General features: G+C 35.2%; 1 protein-coding gene and 1 long non-coding RNA gene across 2 annotated transcripts in view; one reads left to right on the forward strand and one right to left on the reverse strand.

The window, feature by feature from the left end:
* LOC125672774 (uncharacterized) overlaps positions 1–25,206 on the forward strand; it is a 140,045-nt gene that overhangs the window by 81,832 nt on the left and 33,007 nt on the right. The window contains exon 3 of the long non-coding RNA XR_008799157.1: positions 23,693–23,801. This is a non-coding gene — a long non-coding RNA (uncharacterized LOC125672774). The remainder of the gene's footprint in view (positions 1–23,692; positions 23,802–25,206) is intronic.
* On the reverse strand, positions 17,203–20,173 carry LOC125662136 (uncharacterized). The gene is made up of 7 exons (XM_056151622.1): positions 19,858–20,173; positions 19,540–19,685; positions 19,144–19,363; positions 18,814–19,007; positions 18,482–18,550; positions 18,024–18,259; positions 17,203–17,879 (listed from the first exon to the last, which is right to left on the reverse strand). Exons 1-7 carry the CDS (start codon positions 20,066–20,068, stop codon positions 17,459–17,461), a joined length of 1,497 nt encoding a protein of 498 aa, XP_056007597.1. The 5' UTR covers positions 20,069–20,173; the 3' UTR covers positions 17,203–17,458.

Below are 25,206 nucleotides of genomic sequence, written 5' to 3' on the forward strand. Positions count from 1 at the left end.
TGTTTACACAGATGTATATTTTGTGGATTATTAAAGTCTTATACATCAATGGCAAGGAAAATATATAAATAATGATAATAGTTTATATAAAATATAATTTACAAGCATTTCATTAGCAATAACGGAGTTATATACACGCAGATGTCGTCATTTTTCGATGTCCCGCGTTACATGAAATACGCATACGCTTTATCCACAGATTAATAAAATGATTGATTTTGTCCCAAATAAAGTAAAAATTGGTGTATGATTGTGACGTTTATCGAGAAATTAAGCGGTAAAGTCGACGTCGCGTTTTTACGATATGACGGCATGATTTTCTGCAACGTTGTTTTTTCAATCACATGTTAGGCGCTTCCTTGAGAAATCATGGAACTGTCAGTACGCACTTTAAAACACACAAGTTTCATTTATCTGTTATATATACAATTATTAATATATATTATATCGGTTTAAGTGTTTAGTATTGATGTTAATTAGTGCTATGTATTAATGGATTTTCGTCGAAAATAAAAAAATATATTTACAGGTATTTCCCTTTCTTCGGGAAATACAGGTAAAATGAAAGTCTATAGAAATGAAAATATTTCACCTGACATCCTGAATTTATGTGTGACATATACCAAACAGTCATATTTTTAAACAGACATATTTTTAAAGTAACGTTTATCTGGGTTTACGCCCCCCCCCCCCCTCCCATTTTTGAAGTAACGTTTATCTGGGTTTACGCCCCTATTTGAAATATTAGATCGATACAATATGAATTGCATGTATATAAAACAGCCGTCCGATTGTTGTGCTTCCTGTTGGTTTACTTTCTGCGGTGTTTACAAGTTTTACAATATGTACTATTCCTTGATTGTGAACGTACATATGTATCTTACAATGCTGTATGTACAAAATAGCATCGAATCCTAAAAATAGCCGATAAAGTTTACCATTGCGTAGCTATACATCGAAACGTTTAGTAATAATTATGTCGCTCACCTTTTGTTCGCACGTAAAAAAAAAATTTAACAATTGTATTTTGGCAACACTAACCTGAAAATATAAAATGTTTTGCAAATACTAATTTATTTCCGAAATTAGAAAAAATCAACTTGTAGATTCTGCGTTCTGACCTGTAGCTTTATTCTTTTACACACACACATCTCTCGAAAAAAAAAATGCTTGACAAATAATTGAAAATATTTCTAAAAACCCGATGATCAATCAAATTATTGTATTTCACTTATGACGGTTAATAAAATATTTTGTAAAATTTTTAGGATCTAGACAATATCAACAATGAATATTTTCCCATGAAAAATCTTACTAATCAGAACGCAGGTGCGTGTTCTATTAACGAAAACAGTGATGACGGTGAATCAGACGATATGTCAACCGATTTAGAGGCCCGGGTACACCTGTTTGGGGAAGGGATTGCCAACTTACCCCATGATCCTTGTACAGAAGATGTGAAATAACGATCTTAAATTGAAAAGGGATGCGGGTGTGCGAAAAACTGTATTTCTACATTTAGTTTTTCAGACATCAGAGAACACGCTATTTCCTTAACTGAGATGACGAAAAATGAAAGACTTTCATAATATGGCGAAGTTTATAAAGATAAAATCTAAATGTAGACAGTCAAAAGATGGAGATTCAATTAGAAAACGTCTTCGATACATTAAGTTTGTCGACAAACTTTTTTGATAACACACAGCATTGGCGAGTTTGCATTGAAATCTCTGATACATCATCTGATCACAAATGGGTTGGTTTCAAGAACTCATAGAAATAAACATAGGCGGCCTAAGAATGCATACGGTTTTGATGTTTTGAGGGATGTTCCTCAGTTCATATCTAGTTATGCCGAAGAGCATGGTCTGCTTCAGCCGGCAGCAGTCAACAGGAATATCGGTGTACACATAATTCTACCATGCAGTGAAAGCAAACAGTCCCTGTACAGAATATACGAAGATGTTTGTATCGATAATGACAAGACAGCAGTAGAGCTACCGACGCTCAAAGGCATCTGGCAGATTTGCTGTCCAAATATAAAAGTCATGTCACCCAAGACTGAAGTATGTCCTATCTGTGAACAACACAAAGATCACATTCAATCGGCCATGACAAAAAAAAAACGACAAGTTAGCTGCTCTGGACAAATATAATCTAATTAAAATCAGATCCTAGGATACGCTCACAATCGCTTACACAGAGTATACGACGCGGATCTAAGAAGTCTGATTTTAATTAGATTGGGTCAAATATAGTGCACATTTGAATGAAGTGAAAGTAGAACGACAGGTACCTTACAATAAATAAAATTCACAAACCACTAAAGTGTGAAAAAATATCTTATAAAATGTATTAAAATACTGTATTACAGCAAGTGTGTTTAAAATCCGTTGTTGTAAATACTGGGATATTTACCGATAATAAGAACTGCATGAGCAACCAGTCCTGGTACAACCAGCTTCGCCGATGTCAACAGAGCTTAACCATGTCCATTTATATACCTTTGATTACTCGCATGCTTTATACATGAAAGGTGAAGATCTATACGGAACAGTGATCAATCTCATAACTCCTATAAGCAATACAAAATAGATAGTTTGGCAAACACGGACCCCTGTACCGCATCATGTTTGTCAAGTTGGACCTCTCTACTTTGCTACACCTAGAAAGATTCAGTTGTTTGGAGTTGCTATAGAACGTAGCTTCTTGATTATTTCTGTGTACTTCCGTTTCTAAATTTAGACAATTTAATATTTTCTGGTGAACAAATAGTATTTAGTAATAGGTTTTGTAAATCACGTAGGTCAACTTCCTAGTAGATGAGGATTCGACACCGGGAAAAACGGAACACACACCAAGGTCGCTATTAGCGTAATTTCTATGCTTCATTTTTGTTTTGAGAATTTTGGACTGGGTGAAAAAGAATGCCACTTACACAGTGATAACGCTTCAGGTTAAAATCCAAATTAAATAATTAAAGATAGTAATGAAGAAATAAGAACGACTGTGTAGTTGCACATGTAGTATGGGTCTTTCAATTTTTAAAGAAGCATTTTCATTTTACTTTGAATGAGAAAACAAATATAAATTCATGTTGACGTACTTACTTTGTAGAACGCTGAGTGACAAACACCCCCAAATGCATTTGCACATGCAAGTCCCATACCATGGCAAAAGCTTAGTGGACGTCGGGTCAGTTATTTTTCGGGGGCCCATTTTCGGTCTGAATTTCGGCCCTTTCCCCTCCTAAAAATTGTCAATTTCCCCCCAGTTTAGCTTGCATTTTCCCCAATAATGAAATTATGAAAGGAAAATGTATTTGAAAAAAATAAACGTTCGATGTGAATTATACACATAAGACTTACATGTAACAAAGTGTTATGGGAATGATGATTTGGATAGAATAGTTGAAATTTTTTAGAAGGTTAAAGAAAATTAGATGTGTAAAATAAAGATAATATAATGTTTGATATGATTTTAAAACTTAATTACGATAAAATTGATTTTTCCCAGTTCGACTAATATGTCAACTATTTTCCCCAATTTGAAAGCCACAGGACCCATGTAAAAATGTAGAAAAATCACTGCGGGTTTGTTTACTTAAAAAATTATACAGAAGGTCAGAGGTTGAATCTTGAATCATTTAGCATCCGTAGTCAGAAAAAGCGGGACATCTATTAACGAAGTGGTTGTATTCGGTGGTGCTGATGGAGAATGGCTAGACTGGAAAACATTCACATCCAATTATTTCATTCCCTTCAAGGGTATTAGAAAATCCAGACACTTTGTTTTCCAAGCAGATAAGCCAGGTAGAATACGCTATTTAAAAGAACGTTGGGTGTTATTTTTTTTTTCACATAAGAAACGGATTGTAACAAGTCTGATTTATTATGTTACCACATATCGATTTTTTCGGCTGTTACATGTAACACCAATCCTGAAAGGGGATACATTGTAGTTGGGTGATATGTGTGTGGTAGGGGGGGGGGGGGGGTGCGGTGACTACGGTATAATTCGCTGACTTGCCATCTCAACAAAAAAATTCAAACCTTAATCATTTTCAAACAAGGTACTGGTACATGTATATATAATTTCCTCTCTGAATTAAACTCTTATCAATGATTTACATTTCTCCTATATATTGTGCACATTCTTCTACCGGTATTGCTGTAGCTAAAGAAGTGCCAGACTCACCCGGAACAGAACTAAAACTGCTGAAAGCAGGCGTGGATACAGATGCCATCCTTCCTCCAAGCCATTCCGGCAGCTGGTTTAACCAGAGGGAGAATGCAATACTTGTTTAAATTTATTAGACCTATTGTCAGGGCCCCGTATAAGGACGTAGTCGCCCCCTCTCCCGAAAAAAACTATAAAAACTAGCCTATTTTGAATCTGTCATAATCTAAATAATTGTTTGAATGTTGATAAATGTATACCTATATATCAGATGATAAAAAAAAATTCAGACTCATGTATTTTGATTACGTTTGAAATAGTAACAAAACGTAACAAAATACAACGTAAATTTCCAAAAATCATGACGTCAAACGACTCGATGCAAGTTTTTACCAAGTTTGAGGGGATTTTAAGGTCATTTTCATTGGGCTGTAACGTAATGTTACATATCAACAGAAAGAGGAGAAATTTTTCTATCTAAAACATTTAAAAGGTGAAAAAGTGATATTTTTCACTTGTCGCGCAATGACGCGACATCAATGTACACAACCTACGTCTAGCTAAACGTAAAATGTTGCTATCATTTTTTTTAAATGGTCTAAATTAAGATGATTTTTAAAAACAGTATACAAGGTATTTAAGCTATAGCATGTGTATCTCATAGATATGTTTTACTCTGGTACATGTACTTTAATTGGCTTTATCAAATGACAATTATACAGACAACATTTTGTTGCATGTACTACTGTATGTATGCATATAAAAATTCAGCATTGAACAGATACACTTACGGTGTGTAAAACGTTGCAATATTATACAAATCTTGATTTATATACGAAACTCTTTAATCATATTCGATAATCTTATTATTCATATGAGAAAATTTTAATTATATTCGATAATCTTAATATTTATATGCGAAAATTTTGATTTATATTCGATAATATTGTTATTTATTTACATTTGGTAACCTTGTTATTTATATTCGATATATAAATCTCGATTTATATTCCATAATATTTGATTCGTATTTGATAATGTTGATGTACACATGCTAGATGTACGCATGGATTTAGTCATATTGATTGTAGGTGAAATGCATAATTTTAAAAATTGATAAAAGAATTGGCTTCATTGATCATGACCTGACCTCGGATGTCTTAAATTTAATTAGAGGAGCTACTCTGCTAAAATTAAACTTTAATAAATATACAGCACTACCAGCCGTGAGACATTTGGCCTGAATTGAATAGTTGACCTTGCCCTAATATGCTGAATAAACCCAGTAGCTATGTCGAAGCTTGGGTGGCTGCCCTATAATCCCTCAAAGGCTGCTTAGCTAGCTGGATTAACAAGAGTGATACACATTTGAATATTTATTAATCGTAATCAGAAACAGGGTGCAAATTTACATATATGGCGGAAAAGGTCGCATGCAAATTTTTGATGGGAACTGGGGAGGCGGCCAATTTGACTACCAACGTATGGGCAACACAGGGGGCCCTATGTGGACATAGGTGCCTGGACCTGAACGGGTGATCATGTTCTAAGGGGGGAGAGATCTCTGCGCATCTCACCTCTCTCCTGCGTGCTACCTGGTTTAAAGAGCAAGTACAGAGCAAACTGTGGACCCTCCTACAGTTTCCAACATGCACTAGCCTGTAGCATCCCCTAGTAGGTGGATGTGAGCACAGGCACCAGACCGGTGGACATATATAGCATGTTAGATCTTATGTTACCCCCCCCCCCCCATTCCAATGAAAGAAATATATATACATATATATGTCACAAATTAAATGAATTGAATATCAAAATCTTGTTAGAGTATCAATGACGTGTTGAACAACCTCACTGTTATATTTAGGACCCAGGTGATCGCTGGCGGTTGTGAGCGATTGCCCCTGGAATGTTTCGCCCACATGGGTTGGTACTCCAGAAGAGTAGAGGAAGCCTCTCTTTCTCTATATAGTAGAGTAAAATACAAATTTTCGCATATGAGTATCAAGATTTCTCGCATATAAATCAAAATTTTCGCATATAGATATCAAGATTATCGAATACAAATCAAGATTTCCGCATATGATTAACAAGATTATTAAATCAAAAGTTCAACGTCTGACAAAAAAAAATCTAAATTCACATAGTTTTCACGAGACCACCCCCCTCAAAACTAAATATGATATATATTGAAGCTAATCGATTCACAAGTAAAACATATGAGTATAAATAACACTCTGTATACCTTTTCTACTGTTTATTCACAAACGAAAGTGAACATTAAAACGTTAAAATGTAATATTATTTAGAGGCTTTTAACTCTCACTTCAACTCACCGTTGTTATTTTTATCATCATTTTATTCATTTATAAAGCGCAAACTTACATATATATACTTTCTATGCGCTGGTTGGTTTTTTCCCCACTAGAGCGTGATCGATGTCGGATGACAGAAACGTACGGGAGTTTTTAAACACCCCTCCCCCCTTCCACATAACTATTTGAATTTAGAATTTTATCTCGTAGCTTTTTTTCCCAAAATAATGGAAATGTTTGAATTTATGATTAAATCATTTTCACGCGCATGACACCCCTCCCCCCCAACAAAAAATCGATTGTAAAAGCTTAAATTTATAATAGTTTTAAAAAACTTTTGTTATTTCATGGATTTCAGAAAGTGGATGAGAAAAAGAAAATGCCGAGAACTAAGGCTAGCATTGTAGAATAAAACCAAAACTATCAATCAGACTGAATATAAACAAATATCAGAGGTGGTGAGAAAATAGAGAGCGAAACGCGCTATAAATGTGAGAGAAAGAAACACAAAGAAAATATAGAAATTCATTAAAACATACAACTAGCTATGCAGTATATATCCTAGAAAAAAACAAAACTGATTTTTTTTTTTTACTGTGTTCAAATTTCTCAGAGGTCATTCATAAGAATTGCAAGCCTTGTTTCATGGGATGGTTACCTTTAAAAGGCGAAACGAAAACGAAATGAAACGAAATCTACCGAAACGAAACGACACCTACCGAAACGGGTACCCTTATTTCATACGAGATGCCTGCTGTTGTAGGCACGGTGAAATAAATACAGTACGTATACTTTGGAGTATTTCTAAGAATTCATAATTTTTATGAATGTACACTATACACGTACAAAGATTTATTTTGAATTTTTAAACATTAAATCATGCGTGTGCTTTAGTTATGATATTACAGCTTGGAGATAATGAATTTGATTAAAATATGACGTTGCTTTCGTGATTCTTTTGCCACAATTTATGACGTTATAAGCGTAACGTAAAGTGACACCAGTACCGTGCGCTTAGTGGCAATTATCTTTTAATATCGCATTATATCCATTTCCTGATTTACTCAAAAATAGCGAAAAGTTTTAATAAAATGCAATTCTCGGTATTGTGTAAAATGCAACATGATAAAATTGATGTTTGAATTTAATATTAACATATTGTATTGATTTTCTATAAGCATTCAAACTTAGGAAGACGGGAAAGTGAAAATAAATGCATAAAAAGAAAAATGAATTACATCTAAGCAAATTATGAAAAAAAATCTCATTTCCCTTGTAGTAGCATACTTCATTTTATAATTATTGATTAGATTGATTATTTCATTGAATTACCTCGATACAAATACAAACACTCTGACTCACTTTAAAGGTCAAGTACGATGATTTTCCTAAAACTTGAGTTTTATACAGAAAAATGTCTGTCGTACACTTATGGATTAATTTCCATGGCAATTTTGATAAAAATCACTTGGCGTGAATTACACGGCGCTATCAAACTTTTACCTGTGCGATCGATAAATGTGTTGTGACGTGAGTTATCGCTCGTAGCTTATGACGTCATCTGAGACAACTTTCGATTGCATTGATAGGCTTTTATAGGGCAGGCGCGTAGCTGCCTATACGCAAGTACGCAACTGCGTACACATTATTTGCTAAAAAAAAAAAAAAAAAAGAGAAATTATTTTTACATTTTTATGTCATTGCCTTAAGTGTAATTTTGCGCTATGTATTTCCGATTTATTATTAACTCCAATCATCATGTCTATTCAATCCAATTTAAAAAGCTTCTTGAATTTCAAATCCCTAAAAAGCCGAATTTAATGTTAAAGTCATAATTAATCAATAAAACGATGCTTCTTGTACTTACTAATGTCGATTTTATGAGTTCTTTAATAACATAAACAGCCTCATGAAAACATTTTAACAAACAGTCGATCTGTTTTGACAATCTGATTAAAATCAGATCCTGAGATCCGCTCACTTAGATCGCTAAACTAGTGTAGCGATCTAAGTGAGCGGATATCAGGATCTGGTTTTAATCAGATTGGTTGTTTTGAGTCACGTGACTTGTTCGCTCAAATGACAGCGAAAATTCGGTTGACTACAATTGTGTGCTTATGTTATCGAATTTCGGAGTGATATTTTCTTTTAATCGATATTAGTTAGTACAAAAAGCATTGTTTTATTGATTAATTATGACTTTAACATTAAATTTGGCTCGCAAGTATTTAAAATCGACCCGAGAATGCCGCCTCCAGGTGCAGACGGCGAATTTCCAGTTTACGTAATGGCTCCGGTTCTGACGTTTTCCTGGCACGGTAAATATCAAAATCATAAAAAAGCCAGGAAAGCGTCAGATATTTGGGACTAGTACTTTGAGTGTATTTTATCATACCAGAATTATTACAGGTCTGTGTTGTACACGTATCCATAATTCCTTTATTAATACCTGGTTCAGCAAATGTCGAATCGATTTTAATGTACACCATTTATGTACATTAAGTAGACGGATTTGGAATACCCTTTGTTATTAGCAATACATACCATGTGTGTCTATACTCTACTCATATACCTGTCGGCAACAACTAAAAAATAAATCAACGCAGTTCGTAAAGCAAGTGTCAATTTAAATAACATTTGGTGACTTGGTAATATCAAGCTTCCTAAAACAAATCTGTGATTCTTTTTCTGTCTTGTTTGAATTCGTTTGTTTCGTAAATTGACAGCCAAAAAACCCGTTGTATACTCAAAAAAATTGGTGATTGTAATTTTAAAAAACCCAGGAGCTTCCGGGGGCTTCGCCCCCTGGACCCACTGGGGGCCTCAAGGCGGCCCCCATACCCCCTGCCTTACTTTGCGTACACTTCATTTTCTGTCTGGCTACGCGCCTGTAGGGCCTAGTGTTTACATAGAAAAGTCCTGCATTTAAGGTACAGTGCGCTGCTTTGAACTGCAATGTGAAATCGGGACAGGGATTAAGTATGTTTCTTTCCCCAAAAGACCCTAAATTTCGAAGAATATGGACACTGAAACTGAAAAGAGGCACTGAGATATGTGACAAGCCACGAGGATCAGTGAGCGACACTTTGATATTAACGAGGATTAAGTTTCCATCAACCCTGTTGCAACGTGATAAACTGGGCATTCTACAAAACAAGTGGGGGATGTATTTTAATTATAAAAAGTTCAACCCCAAAAAGGGGGGGGGGTGCAATCCACCCCTCTCTACATCCACCACTGAATGCTTTAATGTGACATTGTATGCATTGGGTTTGCGATTGCACATAAAAGTTAATGTCACCCATTACCTAGTTCATATTGATTTTATTAAATGAAATATCTTTCGAATCATACTGTATTTATAACGGACTCATCACTTCATTTCTTCACTATAATATTTTGAAAAAATAAAATATAGTAAAACTGGAAATGAATTCAATTTCAAAAACCCATTTTGATAAAACCTTATTTATTGCGAGGTCAGTCCAATTTCCAAAGCTTTTTTTCCAAGATCATTATGCAAACAAGTACAAGTTTTTCCTTTTCCTAATTGCTTTTAAGTGCTATATTAATTAATATATCATGGATAATTAAGGCAAAATTTCACAACTTTGTGCCGTAATATTTCAATTTCGCATTTGACGTGTGTTGTGAAGAAATTACACGCACTAATAGGCCTAATTTACATTTTATGATATTGTATCTACATGTAGATGTTTTAACAAGTGGGGGGGGGGGGGGGGGGGGGGGGGGGGTGTTACAAATAACATTGTGCACAATAAGTTTTTTTTTTGTTTTTTTTTTTCAAAAAGGCATTTTTCAATTAAATATATATCTAGCTAAACACATTTGAATCTGAATCTGATCAATCTCATACTAGTAAATCCCATAAAAAATACAAACGTGAGAGTCAATCTAGTTAAAATCAGATCCTAAAATACGCTCACAATCGCTACAATAGAGTATACGGCGAGTATCTATGAAGTCTGATTTTGATTAGCCTAGATTGTGTAAAATACAAAGGTTATCTTTTGATAAAACATTTTTTCCAATATCATTCCCAATTTTCTATGGACTGTCCCGGTAAATAATTTCTAACTGAGATTCCTGTGAGATATTTGTCGAACATAGACATATTACTATCTGATGGTTTCGAAACGGGTGCAGGTACAAACATAAAAGGTTGAATCCCTAAACTCAAGTGTATCTACGGTATTTCACCGTCACTATCCACGGTGTTGCTAAAACTGGCAATTTCTCACAGAAATTAAAACAATGATATACAAGCGAAAACAGGCCCGTACTCAGACTTTTTCAATGGGGGGTGCATAAATTTACGGCGGGCGGTTTGAGGACCGCTTAAGGCCCCCAAGCGGGTCCAGGGCGAAGCCCGGTGGGGGGTCCTGGGGGGCGAAGCCCCCCGGAAGCAGAAGCGAAATAGAGAAAAATAAGGGTAAAAATGCTCTATCATGGATGCAATTTTTGCTTTTTATTTACTTATTTAATACTCATAAATATGAAAGGGGAAACATACTAAAATTGGTCATCGCATAGGCAATATGTATTGAATTTATTTCGTGATATTCCTTACTGTGAAAGTAAAAGCTAGAGATTTTAGAAAATATTTGACTTTAATAGTGCTTGATGATTTACACAGCCGACTTTAATATAGCTGCAATAATGTAGCCCAATCCATTTTTTTTTTATTCTGACGTTTTCGGGATAGGGCTACAATTCCATAGGATCTCCGTAATGGTGCAAAATAATTTTATGAATAACCGATAATAAACTCTGTGTATTGGTCCCAAATGTTGTTTACACCAAAAGGAGTACCAACTTTGTGCTCGGGCATGTCTAATAAAGGTGTTTTTCATTAAATATAATGTACAGCATGCAAAATTCTTCGTCTGCTCCGCCATGCTTGTTATCGCGAAATCTCGTAGGTGGATCTAATGAAAAGCCTAAACATTGACAATCAGCGCGAAAATGTAGTTACTCGAGCCACTTCGACAAAGGAAAGAAAATCATATTGTTGCAGAAAGAATTTACACTCTGTTGTTCGGTTTTTAACTTGATATTAAATTCAAACCTTCTCAATACCGACGAAATAGCTTTCGCCTCCATACTTGTCCATTGATGTAAATACCACCTTATATGGCATATGCAAATGACTTGACAACCGGAAGTTGAAACTTCAGTACATCAAACATGGCGCATAGATATGAATCGAGAAACTGGGATTTATCGAAATTGTTGAAAACGGTAGAATAGAGCCTCACAAATCTAAAGTTGCAGGTTGTAAATTTATATATTGACTAAGAAACATAGAATATCATTTTATTTACGTAAAGAAAGTCAGGAAATGTTTAGAATGAGCGCAAATGTTGCGGGAGTGAATCACTCCCGCATTTGCACCATTACGGAGATCCTAAGGAGTTGTAGCCCTCTCCCTAAAAAAAAAAAAAAAAAAAAAAAAAAAAAATCAGAGAGGGCTACATTATTGCAGCTAACTTTAATAGTGCTTAATGGTTTTCACAGGGGGGTGCGTTTGCACCCCCCGCACCCCCCCCCCCCCCCCTCGGTACGGGCCTGGTAAACAACTTCAATTGTCTCAAATGACGTAATAAGAAAGGGCGACAATTCCTTCATTCGTTTCTTTAAACAACGATTTTTGAATAGGTATTTTGCTCATTTACCTGGATAAAAAAAAAAAAAAATAAGCACATCAATAAACTTTTCAAAACGGGTTTTAATGAATTATAAACTTTATTTTCAAATCTATTTTTATTACACTTGACCTTTAAAGTAAGGAAATTCCGATTTAAACAAGAAAGAAAAAAAAAAAAGAATTTTCTCCGTTTGTGTTGTTGCGTAAAGGTCATTATGTCACTTACAAAACCTGAATAGATCACTCTCTTGATCGCGTATTGCTGCTCATCAGTCGCGGATCTAGAGGGGCGGGAAATAACAGACCAGGGGTTTAAACCCCCTCCTTTTGGTTGATTTTAAAAAGCAGATATTGTTTTTAAAGGAAACTTCATTGGCGGAAAAAGTGCAATATAGTGTCGCGTCCCTCCCTTGGTAAATGTTTCGGATCCGCCCCTGTATAGGAGGGGGGGGGGGGGTAATCCTTTAACTGAAAATATTCTGATACACAACCCGGGGGGGGGGGGGGTGTTAAAATGGGGAGGTAATTTTCACAGGTAAAACTGCACGCTAGTCAATGACACTTTGAATTTTTTATAATTTTGTTTCGCTGCAAGAGAATTTAGACGTAGAAGGCACGATAATTGCATCTCAACCCCCTATGGTTCAACATTTTAGACAATTTTTTTTTCTTTTGTCATTTCGGGGTCTTCTATTTTCTCTCACTTTGTTTGGTACAAAAAGTTCTTTTAAAATCTGTATCTTATATCTTGAAAGCAGTAACAACTTCTCGGGTCTTTCCGGAAAAGGCCGGGAACATGAATTTTCGGTCGAGAATTTGTCACTCCTTTTGAGATGTCACCAGCTGTACGTGAAGTACCACAAATTTAGACCTATACTTAGCGCTCAGGGTCGTAACAGTGAGGGTTCTTTAGCGTGCCAACGCCTGCCGCGACGTGGGACCTCCGTTTTTAAGGTCATATCCAAAAGAAAGTAAAATGAATAAAAAAACAAAATAAATAATACCGAGGCAATTAGAAAATAAAAATATCTCATTCTACTTTTAGCAACATAATTTAGATAATTATTGATCAAATTACCTTGAACGAAAATCAAACAGTCCGTCTCAATTTTCTGTATGAAATCTTTCTTTTTTTCCACAAATTGAATTATACTGACCTCAGAAACTTTCTCCAGTTTTGGTTTGACTTTTTGTAAATGATTTGATATTGCTTTGAATTGATAGTATGAAGTTTGACATTAAAATTATAAAAACAAAAGGGATCTATAAAAGATGAACAATGAAAATTCTGTGTATTCATTTGTGGTGTTGTGCAAAGGTCGCTACGCCACTTGATTATATTTCTATACAAAAAAGTGAATGGATTACTCTCTTGATCGCATATTGTTGTACAGCAGTGGCGGATCTAGCGGGACGGGGTGGATGGGGAGGGGAGGGGTGGGGGGGGGGGGGGGGGTAGCGGGGCTTGATTTAAAATAAAACATATCAATTTTGTTTATAGGCATGCACCTATGTTTGTTTTTTAAATAGTCCATTTTTGCCATTTTGGGATCTCCACGTTTACAGGGGAGGGGGGGGGGGGGTAGGAGAAAAAGGTACACACTTGGGTTGCATCTCTCTCATTTAAAAAAAAAAAAGGTCCAGATCCGCTATTGTAGAAATTTTGAAAATATATTGAAGATTACACATATATAGGAGCAAACCTGAAATCATGTTGCACAATGGCGTCACGCCATGGGTGAGTAAAAATGGGGGAGGGGTGTCAAGAATGAAAATGTACGCTGACATTTTTTTTCAATTTATATTTAGATGTTATAGCCTATAAAATTTAGATTTTTTAGAATTTACGTTTGCAGATCTAAAAGATACGGGAGTACGTGTACCCCAACCCCTCTTTGGTTATGGTAGTTGGGGGGGGGGGGTCATATAAAAAGATCTCCCCTTCCTTCTCTTTGGTTGCAAAATTTTCTTGATCCGCCACCAACCAAAAAAAAAATCTTGAAAGGAACTTCTCGGGTCATTCCGTAAGCTCGGGAATATGAATGTGTTGTATTTCACTTGCCGGAAAGGCCCGAGAATGTGCGATTGCTAAAACAAGAGTTGTCTTTCTTGATGAAGCAGAAGACACTTGCAGCGGAAACGAAGATGGATGCCGAATCAGCGTGATCAGACAGAAAGCTTATATTTGCGGATACTTAGCGAAAATGACTGTCGGGTACAGTACTATGACACGTAGGTACCATTTATTTAGATTCCTCTGGTTATTTGGTTTAGCCTGAGTTCCATGAAAGAAATATTCAGGACAGACGGGTTTTTCAAATTTCATGGGTGTTGCTAAAACGCGGAACAGAAAATGGAACGGAAAATATTGTATGCAGTGATGTTATGAGGGGTCACCTGTGAATAGATGAAATTGACTGTTTTGAAGAAATATTTACCGGTCAGCGTTTTTGTTACTTAAATAGAAAAAAGAAACCTTAATCATTAAAGCCAAAATATTCACAGCCTTATGTGAGAGTAAAGTAAGAGTAAATTCGGACGGTTGAATGCCATCCATATCAATCGGAACTCCTCGAATAGTTTACGCCAGCACCGTTTCCGGTTTTAAATATTAGTCACGGTTTATGGGGGATACTGAAAACGCTTTATCAATTAGACGCTTGAAGTAAACAATGGTGAAATATTGTTGTGTTCCACTTTGTGGTGGTTTTGGGGGTCACAAGTTTCCCACAGATCAGGAATTACTCTTAAAATGGAGGGTAGCGATCAAACGGATGGATAGGAAAACAAAAAAATTATGGAACCCAGGAAAAGAAGACGTTGTTTGCCATATACACTTCACAGAAGATGACTACAAAATCACCGAATCAGGTTAGATCGAGGTCCTATCAATCAGTTATATAAAGCTGCTTCGTCAATTGATTTGTTGAATTGTTTGAATTTTTCCTTCTTTCAAATATTGATTTATAAAGTTTCTTCATTTTGTCTTGTATTCGTGTATTGATAACGTTCTTTTTTACATTCTTGAATGCGTTGCTTTATGGTTTGTTTTTACTCTTTTTCAGGTGCAACTACTGACATGTGGTATGTATCACAGTATTCATTTAATATAATACTAGGCTATATGACGAGACATATACTGCTTTGATAAAACGTTACAGGATGAAAGAGTGCTATGATACCATATATGTATATATATACACACATATAACCAGCTGAGTCCTGGTCTCCACACAATGTAATTAAAATTAGATCTTCCATCCGCTCCCCAAACTGGGGAGCGGATGGAAGATCTAATTTTAATTAGATTGGGTCTCCACATTAACAATCACCATTTTCTGGTGTTATTTTCATATATTTGGTGACCACCCACCCCCCCCCACCCCCCATCTAATATTTTTTACAGTAGAAGTGACTGCTAAAAATGCAAGGTTGAATTTGCTACATGACTATTTATGTAAATCAATTATAACAAATCTAGTTTATAATTAGGAAATCTTAAAGCTTTTAAATATAAAGTATAACTTACAACCAACATTCCTGTAACATATTCATTTTGTGACAGGTGAACGAAGACGACTTAAGTATGGAGCTGCGCCCTCTGTTTTTGACTTCAAGAATACCAGTACTACCCAGGAATCTGACAGAGCTAAGCGAAAGAGGCTGCGAGAGTCTACTCAAGATACATGTACTCCAATGATTGAAGACCTGCCCATATATATGGATGAATTGATTGTACATCATGAAGTTGTCGTAGATCAGTCATCTACAAGTATGTCCACATCCATGCCAGAAGAAATGTGTTCAACAGCTGAGAAAGAAATCCAGTGTGACATACCTACCTTAGGTAGATTTTCAATTGAAGGTATGAAACTGGACACTAAGATGCTTTCTTATTACACTGGTTTGAATGGCTATGATCATTTCATGCTTCTCTTTAATATTCTTGGGCCAGCAGCTTTTGACTTGAATTACAAATGTGGCTTATTAAGTCCACAAGATCAGTTGTTTTTAACTCTGATGAAACTCAGACAAGCAAAAGAAGATGTGGAACTTGCTATACTCTTTAAAGTCTGTGAATCTACTGTTTCTAAAATTGTAACAACTTGGATTAACTTTTTGTATTTTCAATTAAAAGAGTTAGAGGAACAATTCTGGCCTTCTAAAGACATCATTAAAGAACATATGCCAACAGATTTTGCTAAAAAGTTTCCCAATACACGCGTAATATTAGATGCAACCGAGCAACCAATTCACAAACCATCAAATGTTGAGGCACAATCCAAAACATGGTCTTCTTATAAACACAAAAACACGTTGAAAACCATGGTAGGTGTAACTCCAAATGGAGCAGTATCTTATGTATCCTCTACTTATGGGGGTTCTGTGTCTGACAGACAAATCATTGAACACTCTACTCTGCTAGATGTAGGCAAATTTGATGCTGGTGACAGCATTATGGCAGATCGGGGAATTCTTGTTCAAGATTTATTTGCGAATCAGAATGTTTTTATTAATATACCTACGTTTCTCAAGGGCAAAAGCCAACTTGACCCCGAAGAAATAGTTAGAGATAGTTGAGTTGCCTCAAAACGTATTCATGTAGAGAGGGTGATTGGGCTTGCAAAGAGGTTCAAAATTTTGAAACATGAGCTACCAATGTCAAAAATCCCCCTAGCTTCCAGAATTGTGTACATTTGTTTTATGTTGTCAAATTTTAGGAATTGCATTGTTGATAAAAGTGCTTAAACATGTGCCAGTAGTATATCAAAATGTACATGCATACATGTCTAAGTTTAATAAATGTATGCCCTGCACATACAGTGAATCCCTTGAGAGTTGTGTTCATATTTCTGCTTACAAGTTTTAAATGTATCGTACATTTTTTGTATCCTTTATGCAACATGTGCTGTCAATATTCAAAGGGATACATCATACAAGGATCTTGGTAGACATATCAACTTTTAAGTGTAAAAGCTATTTACCTTGAAAGGGTCAAAGTACAATATCTTTTTAAAAAAATCAATTTAAAAAGTTTAACACTTTATATAACCAACATCTATGCATTGTTACATGTATATTGTCAATACAGAAAATTTCATATCATGGATATGCAATGTATTTCATCTGAAATTGATTGGCATTCTGGGCAGAAACTTAGGCAAAAAAACATGAAGAATCATTTGCAGACTCTAATCAAATCATGAATACAAAAAAGATTCTGTATAAAAAAAAATGAACTGTCTCGATAAATCATTTGGAAGAAACTTTTACACAAGTTTGCATATATGCTTCCACTTTACAGCAAGGATAACAAGTATGGCATGAAAAATTTATCATAGAATACATCAAGCTTTGGAAGAAGAGAATTCTGGCAACATTCTACATCAATATGTACTTTCTGGATGAACAAATCTTTGAAAGTGTATACAACAAAATAGCAAATTTGTTTTTTGGCAATAAGCATTTGGCCTTGTATTTGGAAAAAATATTTAGAGGTGGGTTTCAATTTCATTTCACCAGTTACAGAGTCCATTGTTAGATATGGGAAGTACTTTCCAGGCTGAATCTTCTCAAAGCGACCAGCAAAGGGACATTTGACTTCAATTAGTGCATCAGTGCCAACGAGTCCATCCGGTGATGCCCCCAAGTAAGGTCGATCCATATCAACAAAGAAACCACATCTTTGAACACCTTGGCCAGTCTCTCTTTCAAAGGATCTGTAATGAGAGATAAAAATAAGAAAAGGCATATAATATATGTAAATAATAATTTACTGATTTGACCAATGCTTATGTAGAGCGTTTACAAACTAGGTATCTGCTGTACATGTGATTGTCTGACTAGCTCACACTAAAACATACCTAATAGCACGTGTCTCGTAGGTACGTCCATGGACTAGAGCTTCACTGCGAAATACAGCAGCAGAAGGCTGGTATAGAGACTCGCAGAGTTTCTGCCTATTACGCCTGTCTGTAGCTAAACAGATATCTCCAAATCTTGAGGCTGTGATCCGCCATGATCTCTCCTTGAACCAATTATTTGAGCTGGCTTGTCCACGTGTCTGCTCCTCAATGGCAACTACTTTATCTGCTGTAACCTTTAAGAAATTGTATATAACAAAAACCATATATCTTGTACTGTGTTTTGTAGTATAAAATTGCATGGTATTAGTAATACATATGAACATGAGAAAAAAATCCTTGCAATCAATTTACATTGCACATTATATCTTATTTTAACACATATACAACATTTGCACAAATGTCATAAAATTTAATTTTGTTGAAATGCAGTTTGAGCCAATTAACAAAAGACCTACCTCAACAGCTCGTTGAACCCAATACTCTGTGAAGGGTCTTTCCAAATAATCATGGTCCAATACTGCTGCCTAGTGAAACAAAAGGTGTTACAGTTTGTTTGTTATTAAACACTTTATTTTATATGTGCAGTTTTACCCATCACTACTTACTGCTTTAGATTAACAGACTTATAATTTTAAAATCAACATTTTATATGCATTACTAATATAGCTTGCTATAAGTTCACTAGCGAGATAGTTTTGACTTGACGCTGCTTATAATTAGCGATGTACAGGGACATTAAGTGAGATTCTTGCTTGTGTGAGTAATGCATTTTCATGCTTATGTTTACCTGAATATTTGCTTTCTCGATGAGATATCTGTATGTCAGATTGTCTGAGGTCTCTGCACAATGGTTTAAGACCATATTGCGATCCCTATCCGGGTAACCAGCCACACCTTTTAGATGTTCAGGGCGGGGATCATTTAAAAAATCATCAGTCAGATTCCGCTTCCTGGGCAGATCTTCAGCTTTGACTGGTGAACCTATATCAAAATTTGAATATGTTAAACATGTGGAAAAAACACTGGAAATAAATTATTGTACTTGATTCAATATATGGTCATAAAACTATTGCTTCTGTTCATCATGGAACATCACATAATATTCATGTATTTTTACCTGAGTATGAATGTTTGGGTTTATGAAATGTCTGCAGGTTTTCTGTGCATGATCTCTGAATCCTCAAACCTTTTCCTTCAGAACAAGAGAGTAAAACTAAGGCAACAGCAGCAAGATGCTTGCAAGTTCCATGGGGACCTCGTCCTGCAGGACACTCACAATGGCTGTTCAAGATGTCTCCCGAGTTTTTGTCAAATTTTAATTTGAAGTTGTATGTTACCTTTAATTTGAAATACATACATGTATTCTGGGTAATATAATTTTTTTTAGTTATTTTTACAGAAATATCTCAGTACAAAGTAATAAAATAAGAGAAAATAACTGATAACATACATGGTACATGTACAATTAGTACTACAATGTATATTATATCCACAAATTAAATGTAATACTTGCCTTTGTTTTCATGGCTGCGCCAACAATGCCTGTAAAGAACAGGGAATCGTCTTCCTTTAAATATGACACAGCCAAGACTCTATCACTTTCAACAAGTAGCCTTCCTTTCTCGATAGCCTTGACATCACCAGTGCTTTGTCTGTCACCTACACATAAGTACAAGCTCATGATTTTATAATTTATTTACTCATAAACACATAATTATATATATAAATTATTCTATAAGATATTGCACATTCATTAAGTGACTCCTAATGTTAGATGTATGTTTTACAAAAATGTTGTTCTTAATCATATGAGTAAATTATATGAACAAACCTGCTAATCTATGTACAAAATACATGTCTATCTGCTCAATGCATATCTCTGGGATTTCTTCTTTATGTGATTCCTGGAGCTGTTGAAATCCCCTCGTTGGCCAATCAACTTCCAAAGGCTCAGGTATTTGAATTGGGTCATTCTTGAAATCTTTATTTCTATCATATGCCTTAAGCCTACAATAAAGTACTGTACAATGTCCACTTCCCATAAAAAAAATATTAGGTACCAAGACGTACTAGTACATGTCAGTGAATGCCATTGTATCATGTATTACAATAACAACAGTCCGTATAGTACTATAATTATTACGTATAATTGATGACATAAATATAACTTATATCACATTAATTTATTGAATTTTGAGGCATTTTGATAAAAGAATTGTCGCACTGAGCATCAAAACAATCTCTAGGCATAATCATGCCGGCGTAAACATCCTCCGTCGTCTGCATGGGTGCAGAGCTACGAATTTGTTGAAATATTACAAACGAAAATAACGGTTATGAGGTATGAAAATACAAACCTGTCTATAAGGTCGGCTTTTCTGCCTCTCGTGGTGGCTCCTTTTTTCTTTAACTCGTCTTTGAGTCGAGAGACGGAAAACTTTACGTAAGTTTCTCTTTCCATTTCAGTGTTTACAAGCGTCTAAGTGAAATAAAGCGTTTTAACGTATCCCCCATAACGACATAATTTTTAGAACCGGTAACGGTCGTCGGCGAATACCATTGCATCCATGTCAGACCATCCGGTGTCAGGTTTATCCGTCCTACAGTTGATTCGTCCCTAGATGATCCGTCCGTGGTAAACTGTATCGTTTGTAGAATTGTATCGGGCAGTCGAGCAATGCATCTGTTGTTTCAAGTGTGATAATCAATAATATGTTGACGGTGCTACCGTTTGAGCGAGCGCAGCTACGTAGGTATGTACATATTTTGTAATGTTCATGCTTTGGTCAGGTTTAATTCAAACAATATATATTTGCCAAATACTCAGTATATGACTAAAATTAGGCAGCAGAAACAGCCCATTCTAGTTTTCTCCCATGGTTTAAACTTTTATATCAAGTCATTAAAACATAAAACGTATACATGAATGGGATTGAAATATTTTTATACCTATACATTTTATTTCTGCCGCCTTCACGGTGACTTACTTAACCTTTGACGCGAGACTTCTTCTGAACTGTATACTCTCGAAAATAGAGGCTACTTTCCCTATTTTTACTTTCTATCTTTCCAAGTCACTAATACACACCTATTTGATTTTTAAAAATGAAATTCATATAATAATCTCCTTGTAGCAATGGCATGCTTTAGAAGAGAAAATTTGAACAAAATTTATAATATTGTACATAATCCTAGTTGTAACACAATGATGAAATATTTCAGCACTCTCAAATAATATTGAATAAATTACAACATATTTGAGACCCTCTCCATTGTTTTTGTAAGGATACATTGAAATTTATTCACAAAACTAGAATTATAATTAATGATTTTTCAGTCATGAAGTGGCATGGCTGGTTATCAGTGGGGGGGGGGGGGGGGGGGGGGGGGGGGGGGGGGGGGGGGGGGTCATCATGGTTTGCATTACCGGAAGAGCCAAGGGAATAGATTCATAAGTAGTTCTTATTTTTAGATGTGAAAAAAAAAAAGATTTAAGAAATAATGTTTTTGATCCGGCCGAATTCCATCAATTTTTTTGCGTTTTTATTATTTTTCTTAATCACTCTGTGTCTAAAGAAAAATGCAAAAGTAAAGGAAGAACCTCAGTCTTGATAAGGCATTTTCATGGTTGATATAGAGATTGCAAAATGTTTTGCAGAATTTGTGAGGCCAATCAGCCAGCAACGTCCACCATTTCTGGACACCCGTTGTCCGATTTCACCACGACCTGGTGTACATCTTTCAAATGTGGAACTGTGACTATTCACGGTAACAGTAAGATACACGTCTTGTCCGTGACTGCATTATTAGCAGTAAGTCGAGCGAGGCAACTGTTGCAGCTAATTTTCACAGACAATTACAAACTCAGGATGTAGTGTTCTTATTGATGCTGGTACTGATTGTTCAGTAAAATATCCAACACAATAGAAGCTCTTATTCGCATAAGCAGTGAAGGCCCACTTATTAGGACCCCGCATGAAATGCGGGAAGCCCTATAGTAATCACATTGTCCGTCCGTTCGACCGTCCGTCTGTCTGTCTGTCAACACTTTCTTTGTGACACGATAACTCAAACAGTTTTTATCGTACAGTTTTCAAATTTTGTGTATGTGTATATATTTGTTTTTTTTTAATGTAATATAAAAAATGCTTGATGTTACATGTATATTGAATTAAAACACGTCATTCCCAGTCAACAACTTTCGATCGGGATCGGAATACGAAATAAAATTTCCTATATCCGGTTGCAAAGTGAAACTGCTTCATGCTTCAAGTTATTGAATTATGTAGCAATTGCACGTTACACATTAGAGAACTGTTCCTTTTGATAAAGAAAGTCACAAAATAGATACAAAATGAGTGTACCTTATTCATTACTGTTACCGAGCTTTCGTCGGTGAAAATCTCGAAATGGCGTGTTTTGCTGCGCTTCGTCCACATTTTCTATGTGAGTATTTTGATATTTGCGTATGCATTTTTTGCGCATACATGGTATGTCTCGGCTAGGAATAATGGAAACTTTCTCACCTATGTATGTAAAGACATATTAATCTCTGTTTTTAAAAATGTAGAACACTTTTATCAAATGACAATGTGTTTGAAAACGCTTAGAGCCCCGATGTCAGAATTTCCTTTTCCAAGACATCAATATGTCAAATTCATAATCCTTTTCGAATAGTATGAACCATATTTTGTACCAGTTATCCATTTTGAGTCCCCTATTACAATGGGATTTTGTTGCACTCTGTTGTGTTTGAGTGGATGTCATGAGTGTGTCAAACAGAAGTAATTTAAATTGCATAAGTCTCTCAAAAATATGCTTCATGATTCCTTTTTCACAAATTGGTATTCCAATGTATCTTTATATATTATTAATTCTAACATATATACCAGCCCCAAATATTGCTATATCAAATACAGATGTCACTTTCCTCTAATAACCCTCGGCGGGGCCCTTGCTGACCGTGTCAGTTTTCTGGTTGAGGACTTTAAAGTAAATCCTTGTGTGGAACGCTAGGTTTTCTTCCCCAAAAGCGTACTGTAAAATATACAGGATGGCCCAATGCAATACAACTTTTGCCAGAGTAAATACTTGACTTGTTAGCATCCAGCATGTTTCACAGCACATTTCTATTCAGTTTAAAAATAAAACAAACAAATCGCATACATGGGTGTTGATTTTTTTCTTGAAAGATATTCAAATTAAAAAAAAAAAATTGTAGACCTTATTTACAAAATCTTTTACCATGGCGAGTAGAAATTTTGAACATGGTGACTAGAAATATGAAAATGGCGACCAGAAATTTTTCTAGGTGGCCATTTTGCGACCTGATAGTAGATGTGACTTGGAGCACTGTTTTGAATATGAATTCTTTATCATGTTTATGGCAAGACCTTGTTATACTTTGGTGTTGACCCTGAACAACAGCAGAGCCAATGTGGCTCAGGTGAGCGATGTGGCCACTGGGTCTCTTGTTTATATTGTTATGTTTTTACATTCATCGGGATCTTGTTCCATGGTAGGGCATATGCATATCTAGAGGTAGTAGATGAAACGCAGTTCATTATTCTAATATTTCAAGCTCTTTAATCGCAATAGGAACATACTATTGAAAATATATATCAAATCTGTTCATTAATCATGTGAGTTTTTTTTTTTCCCTATAGGTGGTGACTGAAGTCTGGTCAGTCGGCAGGCAGCAGTACTCAATTTACCGCATTCCTACAATCCAACTGAAATTACGGGTATTCAGAATCAGCCTTCGAACAGTTGATGGTAAGTAGAATTACAAACAGGATTCAGAAGTCTGACTCTTTATAAGTAATTAAAATACAGATATTATTGTTATACATGTATATACAGGTTTTGTTTTATGTTGCATGTATTTTTTGGCAAAAATGGGGACCTAGACTTGATGCTTTTCAGCTCACCTGAGCCAAAGGCTCAAGTAAGCTTTTTTGATTAAAGGACCAAAGCCACAAAGTACTAAAATTGGCCCTTTCACCAAAATAAATGAGACTTTCACAGTTGATGCTCTAGGATTTATAGGTCATAGAACAATTTATTTTATAACAATATCTTTTCTAGTTTTCGTTTTACAGTCGTTTAAACTTTGTGTTGTTTTTCAACAGAAAAACTATATAACGTCATGATGTTGACGTTATGAGAATCACAGTGTAATACACAAATAATGGACGCATAGGTTAATATATATTTTTGGGGCTTATTCTGATTGTAAATCACAACTGTTAAAATACTAGGAACTTGTATATTTTCTATCACGATGTTTAAATTTGTGATATATTGCCCCCCCCCCCCTTCCCACTACATAACACTACAATTTTTTCCCCGCTGTATTGGACATAATTGAAAAATCGTGATCAAAAATTAAAATTCCTTGCAGTGAAAGGACCACAGCAAACAGTATTGTTTTACCGTCTATCTGAAAGACGAGTTTATATTTTCAAGTTGCATATATCTATTTGTATCAACTTCCATTAAAATTGATATAATTGAGGATAAAAAAAAAAGAGAGAGACAACTGTATAATTTTGATTAAACTTGAGTTATTATAGTAACTAATTACAAAAATGGAGTTTTAAAACTATTTTTTTAAAAATAAAACACGGTGGACCTTGAAAATTGTCGGCACCTCTGAAGTCTTAATTTTCTGAGCGAGGTAGACATTTAAGTCCACGGAGATCTGACATCTGTGCCTCCTTCGTGCCACCGTGCACCTTCGTGTGATAAAAAAAAAATACTAAGCGAAATATTAGTGGGTGAAAATTAAAACGTATAAAACGGCGACTTGTATATATTCATATCATTTAATGATATATATTATTGTAAATTTAAAATAGTAATTTAATTTTTAAAAAATGTACCTTCACTGTCTATCTTTAAAGAATTACCATACTGATTTGATAACTTACTTAAATTGTTTACATGTTGGAGTTTGCTATTCGAAACAATTCATCTTAATTACCGTTAACTTATGACGTCCATTCTGTATTAACTTTCCACGTTTATATGTTTGAAGCAGATATAGAGTGGACAGTGTCACTAAATGGATTTTAATTATCTCTAAGTAGAAACCTCAACATGTTTGTAAATCGGGATTATTTCTTGTATATAGATATATCAAGATATTGATATATATCCGTATACAGACTTCCCCGCA

This window comes from Ostrea edulis, chromosome 10 (genome assembly GCF_947568905.1).
Source record: "Ostrea edulis chromosome 10, xbOstEdul1.1, whole genome shotgun sequence".
In the NCBI taxonomy this organism is placed as follows: Eukaryota; Metazoa; Mollusca; class Bivalvia; order Ostreida; family Ostreidae; genus Ostrea; species Ostrea edulis.